The following is a 13,364-nucleotide window of genomic DNA, read 5'->3' as shown; positions in this document are numbered from 1 at the left end:
CCACCTGGAACACCACATCATAATGGTGTGTACGAACGTCGTAACCGTACTTTATTAGATATGGTGCAATCTATGATGTCTCTTGCCGATTTACCACTATCGTTTTGGGGTTATGCATTAGAGACAGCCGCATTCATGTTAAATAGGGCACCGTCTAAATCCGTTGAGACGACACCGTATGAACTGTGGTTTGGCAATAAACCTAAGCTGTCGTTTCTTAAAGTTTGGGGATGCGATGCTTATGTTAAAAGGCTTCAACCTGATAAGCTCGAACCCAAATCGGAGAAGTGCGTCTTCATAGGATACCCTAAGGAAACAATTGGGTACACCTTCTACCACAGATCCGAAGGCAAGATCTTTGTTGCTAAGAACGGAACCTTTCTAGAGAAGGAGTTTCTCTCGAAAGAAGTGAGTGGAAGGAAAGTAGAACTTGACGAGGTAGTTGTACCTTCTCTCAATTTGGAAAGTAGCTCATCCAAGAATTCCATTCCCGTGATTCCTACACCAACTGGAGAGGAAGCTAATGATAATGATCATGAAACTTCAGATCAACTTGCTACAGAACCTCGTAGGTCAACCAGAGCACGATCCGCACCAGAGTGGTACGGTAATCCTATTCTGGAAGTCATGTTACTTGACCATGACGAACCTACGAACTATGAAGAAGCTATGATGAGCCTAGATTCCGATAAATGGCTTGAGGCCATGAAATCTGAGATAGGATCCATGTATGAGAACAAAGTGTGGACTTTGGTGGATCTGCCCGATGATCGGTGACCCATAGAGAATAAATGGATCTTCAAGAAGAAGACTGACGCTGATGGTAATGTTACTATCTATAAAGCTCGACTTGTCGCAAAAGGTTTTCGACAAGTTCAAGGAGTTGACTACGATGAGGCTTTCTCACTCGTAGCGATGCTTAAGTCTGTCCGAATCATGTTAGTAATTGCCGCATTTTATGATTATGAAATCTAGCAAATGGATGTAAAAACTGCATTCCTTAATGAATTTCTTAAAGAAGAGTTGTATATGATGCAACTAGAAGGTTTTGTCGATCCTAAATGTGCTAACAAAGTGTGCAAGCTCCAGCGATCCATTTATGGACTGGTGCAAGCATCTCGGAGTTGGAATATACGCTTTGATGAGGTGATCAAATCATATGGTTTTATATAGACTTTTGGAGAAGCCTGTATTTACAAGAAAGTGAGTGGGAGCTCTATAGCATTTCTAATATTATATGTGGATGACATATTGTTGATTGGAAATGATGTAGAATTTCTGGATAGCATAAAAGGATACTTGAATAAAAGTTTTTCAATGAAAGACCTCGGTGAAGCTGCTTATATATTGGGCATCAAGATCTATAGAGATAGATCAAGACACTTGATAGGACTTTCACAAAGTACATACCTTGATAAAGTTTTGAAGAAGTTCAAAATGGTTCAGTCAAAGAAAGGGTTCTTGCCTGTCTTAACAGGTGTGAAATTGAGTCAGACTCAATGCCCCACCACTGCAGAAGATAGAGAGAAAATGAAAGTCATTCCCTATGCCTCAGCCATAGGTTCTATCATGTATGTTATGCTGTAGACCTGATGTGTGCCTTGCTATAAGTTTAGCGGGGAGGTACCAAAGTAATCCAGGAGTGGATCACTGGACAACGGTCAAGAACATCCTAAAGTACCTGAAAAGGACTAGGGATATTCTCGTTTATGGAGGCGACAAAGAGCTTGTCGTAAGTGGTTATGTCGATGCTAGCTTTGACACTGATCCGGATGACTCTAAGTCACAAACCGGATACGTATTTTTATTGAATGGTGGAGCTGTCAGTTGGTGCATTTTCAAGAAGAGCGTCGTGGCGGGATCTACATGTGAAGTGGAGTACATAGCTGCTTCGGAAGCAGCAAATGAAGGAGTCTAGATGAAGGAGTTCATATCCAATCTAGGTGTAATACCTAGTGCATCGGGTCCAAGAAAAATCTTTCGTGACAATACTGGAGCAATTGCCTTGGCAAAGGAATCTAGATTTCACAAAAAGACCAAGCACATCAAGAGACGCTTCAACTCCATCCGAGATTTGGTCAAGGAGGGAGACATAGAGATTTGCAAAATACATACGGATCTGAATGTGGCAGACCCGTTGACTAAGCCTCTTCCACGAGCAAAACATGATCAACACCAAGACTCCATGGGTGTTAGATTCGTTGCAATGTAATCTAGATTATTGACTCTAGTGCAAGTGGGAGACTGAAGGAAATATGCCCTAGAGGCAATAATATAAGTTGTTATTTTATATTTCCTTATTCATGATAAATGCTTATTATTCATGCTAGAATTGTATTAACCAGGAACTTGATACATGTGCGAATACATAGACAAAACACTGTGTCCCTAGTATGCCTCTACTAGACTAGCTCGTTGATCAAAGATGGTTAAGTTCCCTAGCCATGGACATGTGTTGTCATTTGATGAACGGGATCACATCATTAGGAGAATGATGTGATGGACAAGACCCATCTGTTAGCTTAGCATAATGATCGTCCAGTTTTATTGCTACTGCTTTCTTCATGTCAAATACATATTCCTCCGACTATGAGATTATGCAACTCCCAGACACCGGAGGAATGCCTTGTGTGCTATCAAACATCACGACGTATAACTGGGTGATTATAAAGATGCTCTACAGGTATCTCCGGAGGTGTTTGTTGGGTTGGCATAGATCGAGATTAGGATTTGTCACTCCGAGTATCAGAGAGGTATCTCTGGGCCCTCTCGGTAATTCACATCATATGAAGCCTTGCAAGCAATGTGACTAATGAGTTAGTTACGGGATGATGATTATGGAACGAGTAAAGAGACTTGCCAGTAACGAGATTGAACTAGGTATGAAGATGCCGACGATCGAATCTCGGGCAAGTAACATACCGATGACAAAGGGAATAACATATGTTTTGACATTGCGGTTCGACCGATAAAGATCTTCGTAGAATATGTGGGAACCAATATGAGCATCCAGGTTCCGCTATTGGTTATTGACCGGAGAGGTGTCTTGGTCATGTCTACATAGTTCTCGAACCCGTAGGGTCCGCATGCTTGACATTCGATGATGATATGTATTATATGAGTTATGTGTTTTGGTGACCGAAGGTTGTTCAGAGTCCTGGATGAGATCATGAACATGACAAGGAGTCTCAAAATGGTCGAGAGGTAAAGACTGATATATTGGTAGGTGGTATTCAGACACCGGAAGTGTTCCGGAATGAATCGGGTACATACCGGAGTACCGGAGGGGTTACCGGAACCCCCCGGGGAAAGATATGGGCCATATGGGCCATAGGAGGGAGGCTAACCAGCCCACAAGGGGCTGGCGCGCCCCCCACAAGGGAGGAGGCCGAATTGGAATAGGGAAGGGGCGCCCCCTTTCCTTCTCCTACTCCCTCTCCTTCCCCCTTTCCCCCTCCGGTAAAAGGAGGGGGGCAAGAATCCTGCTAGGAGCCCAAGTGGGACTCCTCCCACTTGGAGCATGCCTAGGGCCAGCCTCCTCTCCCTCCCTCCTTTATATACGCGCGTGGGGGGGGGGGGCTAGAAGACACACCAATTGCTCTAAGCCGTGTGCGGCGCCCCCTCCATAGTTTACGCCTCAGGTCATATTCTCGCGGTGCTTAGGCAAACCCCTGCGCGGATCACAACACCATCACCATCACCACGCCGTTGTGCTGACGGAACTCATCTACTCCTTCGACCCTCTGCTGGATCAAGAGCTCGAGGGACGTCATCGCGCTGAACGTGTGCAGAACTCGGAGCTGCAGTATGTTCGGTATTCGATCGGACGGAACGAGAAGACGTTCGACTACATCAACCGCGTTAAGCAAACGCTTCCTCTTTTGGTCTACGATGGTACGTGGACACACTCTCCCCCTCTCGTTGCTATGCATCTCCTAGATTGATCTTGCGTGAGCGTAGGAATTTTGTTGAAATTGCATGCTACGTTTCCCAACACAAACTTGCTCGCACCTTGACACAACTGCCAGGAAGTGGCTTCAATATCCCCTTATCAGCGGCTGTGGCCAATAGCCAGTGTAGGATTGATATCGAGGATGAATAGGAGTGGTGACAAAGGGTCACCTTGCATCAGCCCGTGGCGGTGCAAAATTTGCTCCCATGGCATCTCACTTAGCAAGCATTCAGAGGAGGCCAATGACAGGATCATGGTTATCCAGTCGCGCCAACAAGCTCTAGAGCCCAGTTGCTTAAGAAGACCGAGAATGTATTATTAGAAGATCATATCGGATGCCATAGCTATGTCAATTTTGAACAGTAAGGCTGGCTTTCTATCCCTATGGAGGGAACTAACGCAATTCTGCACATACAAAATGTTGTGGTATATGCACTTGGCCTTCTGAAATGCACTTTTTGCAGGTGAAATCAAATCTTGCATAATAGCAGCCAAATGGACCGATAACACCTTTGCAATCAATTTGCCCATGAAGTGAATTAGACTGATAGGCCCATAATGGCTCAAATCGGTGGTGATACCTTTCTTCGGTAGGAGTGCAATCATGGTCGTGTTTGATGGACTAAACATCATGCCGCCTAGGGGTAGAAGCTATTGAACATGACCATTACACCTTCCTCAATTATGTCCCAACATGCCCTGTAGAAACATCCAAGGAAGCCTTCCGGCCCCGGGGCTTTTTCTACCGGCGACAACTTGATGACTGCCCACACCTTAGCTTATGAAAAAAGGCACATCAATGCTAGCACCATCCACGAATGGCATTTTCAGCTTGCTCCACTTTAGAGAACAAGTCCATGATCCAAGGAGCGAGGATAAGTGATTGTGTATGAGATCCGCCTTGTCCTTGTGGTCAGTAATGTTCCAGACCTAGTCTACAATAACTCTATCAATGTTCTCGACATCTGTTTTTCTCTTTTTTAGTTGTTCGATGGTTTTTGGTGTTCCTTATAAACTAGCCAACTCTGAATTTGTTTTCTCTCTTAATGAAATCGGCAGAGCTCCTACATTGCTCCTAAAAAAGGTCTACAACAGTGAGAAAGAATAGCATTCTGATGTAATATGTTATATATTTTCCACTCACAGACCTCATTATGTTGTCCATTTGAGGTGCTCAAGTATTAGACATATGTTTTCTTAGACTGCACCATTCTTGGAAATAAATGGCATTCTAGAAAAGACATACCATGAAGTAATCAAAAGAACATTTACAAAGGGAGTGAAAACAGAGTCAACGAGGAACCATAATTATCATTATACATAATATGCATTTCTTTACGTGGTATACATTGGTACCTCATGTGTGAACAATGGGTACATCGTGACATAAATACAACCTCAAGTATTTGTGGAAACACATAACCCGCTTATAAAATTAGTTACAAAACTAATGAATATGGTGGATTCCTTGCTATTCATAAGACAATATGGTAAATTTTATTCCATGCATCACATATCTTAGGGCCTCTTTGATTTGGAGGATTCCAAAAAAACATAGGAATGGTAAAAACATACGGTTTCAATGTCTGTCCATTTGAATCCTACATGATTTTTGTTTGTTTGATTTATACGGGAAAGCCAAAATATTCTTTCTAAGAAGTTTGTATGGATGCTGGAAATTGTATGGAATGTAGTGCTAAGGAATCATTGCAAAAAAAATCATATGGACATCAATCATACGAATCAAACGACCAACATATGAAAAAACCCTAAGGATCTAGTCCCTCAGAATTTCTCTATAAAATCATTTTGAATCAAAGAAGCCTCGAGTCTTGTTGTGGACTCTAGTCGCTACCCTTGATGAAGTGATGGACCAAAATCAAAAGGTCATCCCATCTGAAGATATTCATGTTAGTTTTGTTGGAGGTTTGCTTCCCAATTTGTTCTTATCAATATGTGAGCTATAGATGGCTAGTGCTCGACAGAGAGAGTTTCCCCACTTGAGAGTCTCTCTTGAGAAAGAGGCCCTAGCCCGATCCACTTTCTTATCTAGCGACAAGTCCAATTGGTTAGAGATGGTAGAGGCGCGAGAGGAAGTCATGTACATACTATATCTAGGATTAGGTGTGCCTTAGAGATGTATGGAATCATGCCGAGGTGGAGCATGTTGCTGTTGTATCCGAGCTAAGTGCGATCGCATATGACCATACTTCTATCAGTGATGATCCATGGTCGTTGGCGTACCTACTCAGGATGTCGGATCACCCTTCCTTCTCAGCTCCGGTGGCCACTGAGTGGCACACACAAAGCTAAGGGGGAGTGGTGATCACAATTGCAATGGTTAGGAGGTGCTTCATCACCACTGACACTCGTTTGTGGCGAAGTTACGACAAGCTTCAACGCCTTTAACATCAGCCAGGGGAGTTGCAAGAGGCGGCCGATGCCCCCTCTTCAAATCCTCACTGGTGATTCTTCTGGCCGCAGGGCGGCCTAATGGAATTTTTTCTTGTCAAGCTTATCATCGTCGGTTCCTCTTCTTCTCCCTGGCCTGGAAGTGTCCTTATGGGGGCGATTCAACTTTGTCTTAGAGTACATATCTTCTTCCTCTGGTTCTCCGGAGTTGGAGAAGCGTGGCGGTGGTTCGATGACCCCAAGTGGTTCCACCCCGGCGATGGCCGGAGCAAATCTGAGTAGAAGTTGATATTACGATCCAGTTGCAATTTTACTTTTCGGTGTTAATTTTAGCTCGAGCATTATGTGACTGGATATTGGCTCACCTATGATTTCTAGTAGTTTATTATTGAGGACGATGTTGCGACAAGACGACCCCTTGGCGCATCGGGGCGCAAACCGCCTTGTTCCTATCCGTCTTTCTTTCTCCTTCAATCCCTTTTTTCCCGCAATCTTCTTCTTTCTTCCTTCATTTCTTTCCCGACTCTCTTCTCCTCTCTTACTACCCCTTCACCTTCCTTCTCCCATCCCTTTCGTCAGACCTTGTCGTCGAGCTCATCCGATGTTCGTCACCACTAGTGGCAGCGAGATCGAGCGCTGACACTGATCGTCTGTGAGCTCGAGAGAGAATGTGAACCCACCAGGTCGCCGACGAGCCTTTTAAAGAGCATGTCGTCGGATGCTCGCCACCGCCACCATCACCGCCGCCGCCACCGCCACCGCCGCCGCCACCACTACCACCACCATATGAGCTAGCTGGTCACTGGTCAACCTCTCCTCTCCTTTCTTCTAAGATCTATTCCTCCCTCTTTCTTTAGTCCCAAGCGTAGATTTTGCATAATATTTATGCATTTTTCTTTCATGCCTAAAGACTAGAAGACTAAACAAATACTAGTACAAGCCAAGCTGTATCATACCCAATCATCAAAACTTCAGCTCTGCTGGGGCTGCTGCTGCTGCTTCTTCTTCTTCTTCTCTCTCCCCACCGCCTCCCCCTTCCTCATCCTCCTCTCTCAGTCCGAAGCCGATTACTTAGCAGCTTGCCTTCGTCTTCCTCTCCTGCGGTTCCTGGAGCTACGTCTTCTCGGCCCCTGCCCTTTGGTTCGCCGCTCCGCTCTCCCCCTTCTGCCGCAAAGGGGGACACTCATGGCGAGTCTAGTAAGTACGTTTATCACCGCTTGGGTTAAGGAATTCCTGTGGTTTTTTGGCCGAGAAGGTGCTCTTCACGGCGCTTCCTTCCCAGATTGGTTCAGTTTGGTTGTTGCACGGCGCCGTGGTGAGCTAGGGCGCCCCACTGCTATTGATTTCCGCCGCTTGGTGTCCTCCCCAAATTCGAGATCCTCCTGTTGAGATCTTGCGATCCGACGCGCGGTTTCTTGCTTCTTGCGAATTGGATTTCCTGATTGATCTGGAAATCTTTTTGAAGCTTCGTGTTGGATTCATGGAGTTGCAGTGCAAACTAGTACTGACTGGTTCGTGTTCTTGTGCTGCTCTGTTTTGTTGCAGGTAGTTCTGGCATCGCTGCTTACCGTAATTGGGCTCGCGCAGGGGGAGGCGCAATGTGCGCGGTACAGCGGGCGGCCGCGGCCACATAGCGTGACCATCACTGAGTTTGGGGCCGTCGGCGACGGCCTGACCGTCAATACGGTGCCCTTCCAGAACGCCATCTTCTACCTGCGGTCCTTTGCCGACAAGGGCGGCGCACAGCTGTACGTGCCCAAGGGGCGGTGGCTCACCGGCAGCTTCAACCTCACCAGCCACCTCACCCTTTTCCTGGAGAAGGACGCTGTCATCATCGGCACCGAGGTTGTTCTCCACATTAGTGACTTGTTAAACGCCTTCCCATTTTATCAGCATGAGAATTCTGCAAGGCTGCTGATTCCACGGATTGGATGTTCTCCTATTCCAGGATTGATGTGGCATACCATTACCTACTGCTTTTTTTCACACTGACAGTAGGAGCTTAGGATGTTCTCTTGATATCAATTGACTTTTCAGGCATCGTTGCATGAATGTGGGTTTATTTGTCGCTTTCAATTGCATTAACATTGAGAACTGTTAGGAACTTGCAATATTCTTAGTTGTCAGCTTATTTGTTCGTTTATGTATGGTTGGTGAAAGATGTTTAGTTGGAACGATTTGACATGTCTCTAGGTAGAGGTCATATGTGATGTTTACCTTGAAAGTCGTTTTCGTGTGAGTATATTCATTATTTTGGTATTGCGCATATTTAGAAATCACTATGAATTTTCTTATACATGGGGTTTCCGCGTATATAAAAATTTATAAACATTAGCGGCCCAATATTCGACTATCTGCCCATCGGTTTTCTCTTTCCTAATAAAAATGGGTATCGGATGGTGACACATAGCTGTCCATGTGAGGCCAGCAAACAAGGAAAAACAATTTGTACTTGGATTGTTTTGAAGTCAAGCTGCTTTCTTTAATCATGCCTGCTAGTAGGCTGATTTTGATTGCCTGCCTGTAATACACAATATTTTGTGCATATCGCAGAGTGGAGGGCGTCTTGTTGAGTTTTATGCTACTACATTGTTTTGAAGTTTGAAATTATGAGAAGTAGGACAACATAGGCAGCATAAATTAGTCTAAAAGGAAGAAACTCCTTATTTATACCTCATGTATTCTTTTTAGTCTCAGGAATTAATTCAATATTAATTGTATTTGAAATTCACTATGAATTTGCATTTGCACTGCAGGATGTGACACAATGGCCAATTGTGGAACCTTTGCCATCATATGGCCAAGGAATTGATCTTCCGGGTGCAAGGCATCGCAGCTTAATAAATGGGCACAATGTTACGGATGTCATAATTACAGGTAAATACAGTCTTCTATCAGACATCAGAATTTAATGTGGTTTGTTATTTGGTTTACTATATTCAATTTATAATCGCATTTAAAATATATTTTCTACAGGGAACAATGGAATCGTAGACGGCCAGGGTTTGATATGGTGGAACTGGTTTCGCTCGAATAAATTGAATTATAGCCGGCCTCATCTTGTGGAGTTTGAGTATTCGGAAGAAATTGTGATTTCGAACTTGACATTCTTAGATTCCCCAGCATGGGGTATACATCCTGTGTATTGCAGGTATGTTGACATTTTTTTTCCAGAGATAATTCTAAACCCATTCTTAATGTTTGAGAGATGTACTGACATGTTTTTTTTCCAGCAATGTAACAATCAGTAATGTCACAATCGAGACTGAATTGGATGCTCCACTCACCAATGGAATTGTCCCAGGTAACACTGCTCTTCATGTGCTGCTACTTTAGTAAAAGCCCATGCATTATATTTAACCTAAATTATCTATTAGCTTTTGATTGGATATTTATATTCTAAATTCACACACATAAATATTTTTTCCACAATTAAGCGTGTTTTGCTACTTAATTTGAGTTGCCATTATATGTATTTGGATGCGTTCCAGGAGCTAGTAAAAATAACCTACTCGGTATTGAAAGGAATCAGAATAAAATACCTCATATCTACTCACCGCAAGATAAATCTATTGTTTCCTTAAATTGCTTGTGTTATTTTTGTACAAGTTCTTTGCGAACATTGATCTACTTCAGTAGCATGGCTGAATATTGTGAATAACTTCTGTACTATTTTCTATGCAGATTCATGCTCGAATCTGTGCATTGAGGACAGCATAATTAGTGTCGGTCATGATGCCATCTCATTAAAAAGTGGGTGGGACAACTATGGCATTACATTTGGAAGGCCAACCTCAGACATTCACATTACTAGAGTGGATCTGCAAGCCTCACTGGGAGCTGCTCTTGCATTTGGCAGTGAGATGTCTGGTGGGATCTCGGATGTTCATGTTGATCACCTTTATATTCACGGTTCATCCAAAGGTATCTCCTTCAGGACAGCACCAGGCCGTGGTGGTTATATAAGGGATGCGATAGTATCAAATGTCCAGATGGAAGATGTCCATGTTGCAATCGAGTTCACCGGCGATTGGTCAAGCCATCCTGATGAACATTTTGATTTGTCTGCACTCCCGGAGATCAGTGGAATCACCTTAAAAGACATGGTTGGAATAAACATTTCGTTTGCAGGAGTTTTGTCGGGAATCGATGGCGATCCTTTCACCAATATCTGCCTCTCCAATATCAATTTCACCATAGCTGATTCAGCGCATTCTGCCTCTTGGTCTTGCTCCAACGTTTCTGGATACTCCGAGTCGGTATTTCCCGAGGCTTGTTCCGACCTCCACAGTCAATCATCAAATTCCTCCATCTGCTCATCCACCCTTAGGTACCATGCCCTCGCGACAGCGTAAATGCATATAGCACCCAATATTCATCCTTTCATGTTTCTGTCCATGTACAATCTGGAGACATCAAGCTGTAGCTTCATCACCATCTTTCCCCCCAAAAAATTCTCTTCCGTTATAGGTGCATCAAAGAATCATCGGGCTTCGTACAGTCAGCTTTGAGGCTCATAATACAAAAATTTGGCTGGCGTCCTTGATGAGTCCAGAGAGGTGTTTCCTTGTACAGTTACATTTGTTCATTCAATCTGTAAGAAATTTTGTCCGGTAGGTTGTCTGAGTCCAAAGAGTTGGTTTATATTGTTGTTTATTTTATTGCCATATATAAAATAAACATTATACAATATGTTAAGGTGACCCTGTACATCTTGTCATCATCATCTTGTGAGCATCCAATAAAACAGCCTCACATGTTATCCTGGGATGCACAGGCTGGCCCCTGTAGCACAGCATGCTCCTTGTCCTGGCTGTCAAATAAATTGGTTTCAATGGGGTTGTTAGGCCGGTTTTGATGGCTTCTTTGTCTCTCTGTGGGGTTTTATTGGCTTGGCTTTGTCGCCATGTCATGTCGCAAGCTCATATCATGCTGGGGTTGCCATTTGTGCAAGCTTTGGCCAGCTGCATCAGTACCAAATCACCGGATAAAAATAAGCGGCCGCCGCGGAGAGGAGCTGGCACTGATGGCTGATAGCTAATGTCTCCTGTACTCGTCTGGCGTCACTTGGGCAGCATGTGCAACCAACCTGCCACCTTTGCCAAGATTGTACACGCTGGGAACAAGGGTAATCACTCTTCTGACGCCACCACCGTCTACTGCTCATGAGATAATTGATTGTACTGTACTACTGCAGTGGCCGTTTTCACTTGCTGAACCAAGGCAGTAGAAGGTTCTGTAAAAAGAAAAAACAGCAGCAGCATCGGATCCTGGTTGGTTCAGAATAAAACCAAGGTGGCCATGTGGTGCATCATATCATTGCAGAAGATGCATCCAAAATATTAACGTCCAGATGCTGCTGCAGTACGGCCTTTGAATTCTGAGGGCGGTCAACGGTGGATGTTGATTTCCTGTTGGGTAATGCTATGCTGCTGCTGCTGCTGTTGCGGGTCCAGTGGATTTATTACTGCTGAACGCAAAAATCCAGCGGATTTACTGCTGAGAAGAATGAGCACAAAACACACCAGCTACCTCCCATCTGGAAATCGGTAGAATATGGATGGATTCGTTGGACGACCTTATCATGATGTCTCCGACCGAGTTGATGACAAAATACTGGACCAGCACGAGGCCCGGCAGGCATCCAAGTGTGCATGCATGCACGCAAGCAAATATGCAAGCGTTCGAAGCGATCGGTGGGGTGGCGCATTCGATCTTGTCCTGAACGATACTGTACCTCCGTGTAGGCAAGCGGTGGCGTGGTTTCTGTTAGAGTGTATGTATTCTCCAGTGTATGTACAGCGTATGTAGCACGACTCATGGTCAGTGCACGCGCGTGAGTTAGTGGGCATGTAGCCAGCCCACGTCTAGTGGCACACGATCATCTCTGTAACTGTATATAACTTGAGCCGCAGAGCTAATGCAAGCGTGTGTTGAATCCCATAGCAATCCTCTCCTCTTCATGGTATTAGAGACCACCGCCCGGATCAATCCCTTTGCTCCGGCCGTCGATCCCGCTTCCGCCGCTATGGGCGACCCCGACTCCCCCGAGACTACGGCCTCTGACGACTCTGGCGCTCCCGCCGTCGTTGCGCCGTCTCCGTCCCCTCCTGCTCTGCTTCCAGCCGCCCTCTCCGCCGACGCTGCTGCCGCGGCTGGCTCTGTTGCTGCCCGGCCTGCTGCCCCGCCGCCCGTGGTCACCGTCGCTTCGTCTGTTCTCCAGACCATCGACATTCGCCGCCACGTCCCTGTCACTCTTGACTTGCTCGCCGGCAACTACGCGCAGTGGCGGCGCCACTTCGACACCGCGATCGGGATGTTCGGTCTCCGCGATCATGTGGACGTCGTCGCCGTCCCGCGCTTCGATGACCCTGACTGGGCGATGGCGGACCACGCCGTTGTCCACTGGCTCAACACCACCGTTGCGCCTGATCTGCTGGACGCTGTGATGGCGCAGGAGGACACCGCCCTCACCGTCTGGACGGCCATCGACGACATCTTCCGGGACAATCAACTTGCCCGGGCCGTCTACATTGACGCCGAGTATCACGCCGTGGTGCAAGGCGATCTGACGATCATGCAGTACTGCACCAAGTTGAAGGCGTACGCTGATCAGCTCCGGGACCTCGGCCAGCCGGTGACGGAGCCGCGGCAGGTCTTCCATCTACTGCGCGGCCTCACCGCCAGTTCCACGGCGCCATCCCGCACATCACGGCGCAGTCGCCGCTGCCGTCGCTTCTCCAGACGCGCTCCTTCCTCCTTCTCGAAGAGCACCGGGCCGAGCAGACCGCGCGCCTCCAGGGCGCGCACGCGCTCTTCGCCGGGCGTGGCGCCACGCCGCCCCCTTCCTCCCCACCTGCTGCCCTCCTGCCGTGCCTGATGCCACAGGCGGAGGGCGTGCACGCGGTGGGCGTGGGCGTCGTCGCGGCCGCGGCAATGACAGTGCCCCTCCGCCGTCCGCTCCTTCCCGCGTCCCTGGTCTGCCTGCTCCCGCGCCCGG

At 46.3% G+C, this 13,364-nt stretch overlaps 1 protein-coding gene across 1 annotated transcript; it reads left to right on the top strand.

Moving 5' to 3' along the window:
* Positions 1–7,285: 7,285 nt before the first annotated feature.
* On the top strand, positions 7,286–11,162 carry LOC119307840 (probable polygalacturonase). The gene is made up of 6 exons (XM_037583930.1): positions 7,286–7,561; positions 7,910–8,209; positions 9,121–9,241; positions 9,341–9,515; positions 9,598–9,668; positions 10,049–11,162. The coding sequence occupies exons 1-6, from the start codon at positions 7,550–7,552 to the stop codon at positions 10,717–10,719; spliced, it is 1,350 nt and encodes a 449-aa protein (XP_037439827.1). The 5' UTR covers positions 7,286–7,549; the 3' UTR covers positions 10,720–11,162.
* Positions 11,163–13,364: the final 2,202 nt, after the last annotated feature.

The sequence above is a fragment of the Triticum dicoccoides genome, chromosome 5B (genome assembly GCF_002162155.2).
Source record: "Triticum dicoccoides isolate Atlit2015 ecotype Zavitan chromosome 5B, WEW_v2.0, whole genome shotgun sequence".
NCBI lineage: Eukaryota > Viridiplantae > Streptophyta > Magnoliopsida > Poales > Poaceae > Triticum > Triticum dicoccoides.
The sequence above is the reverse complement of the archived record's forward strand: the minus strand, read 5'-3'. Positions and strand labels throughout refer to the sequence as shown.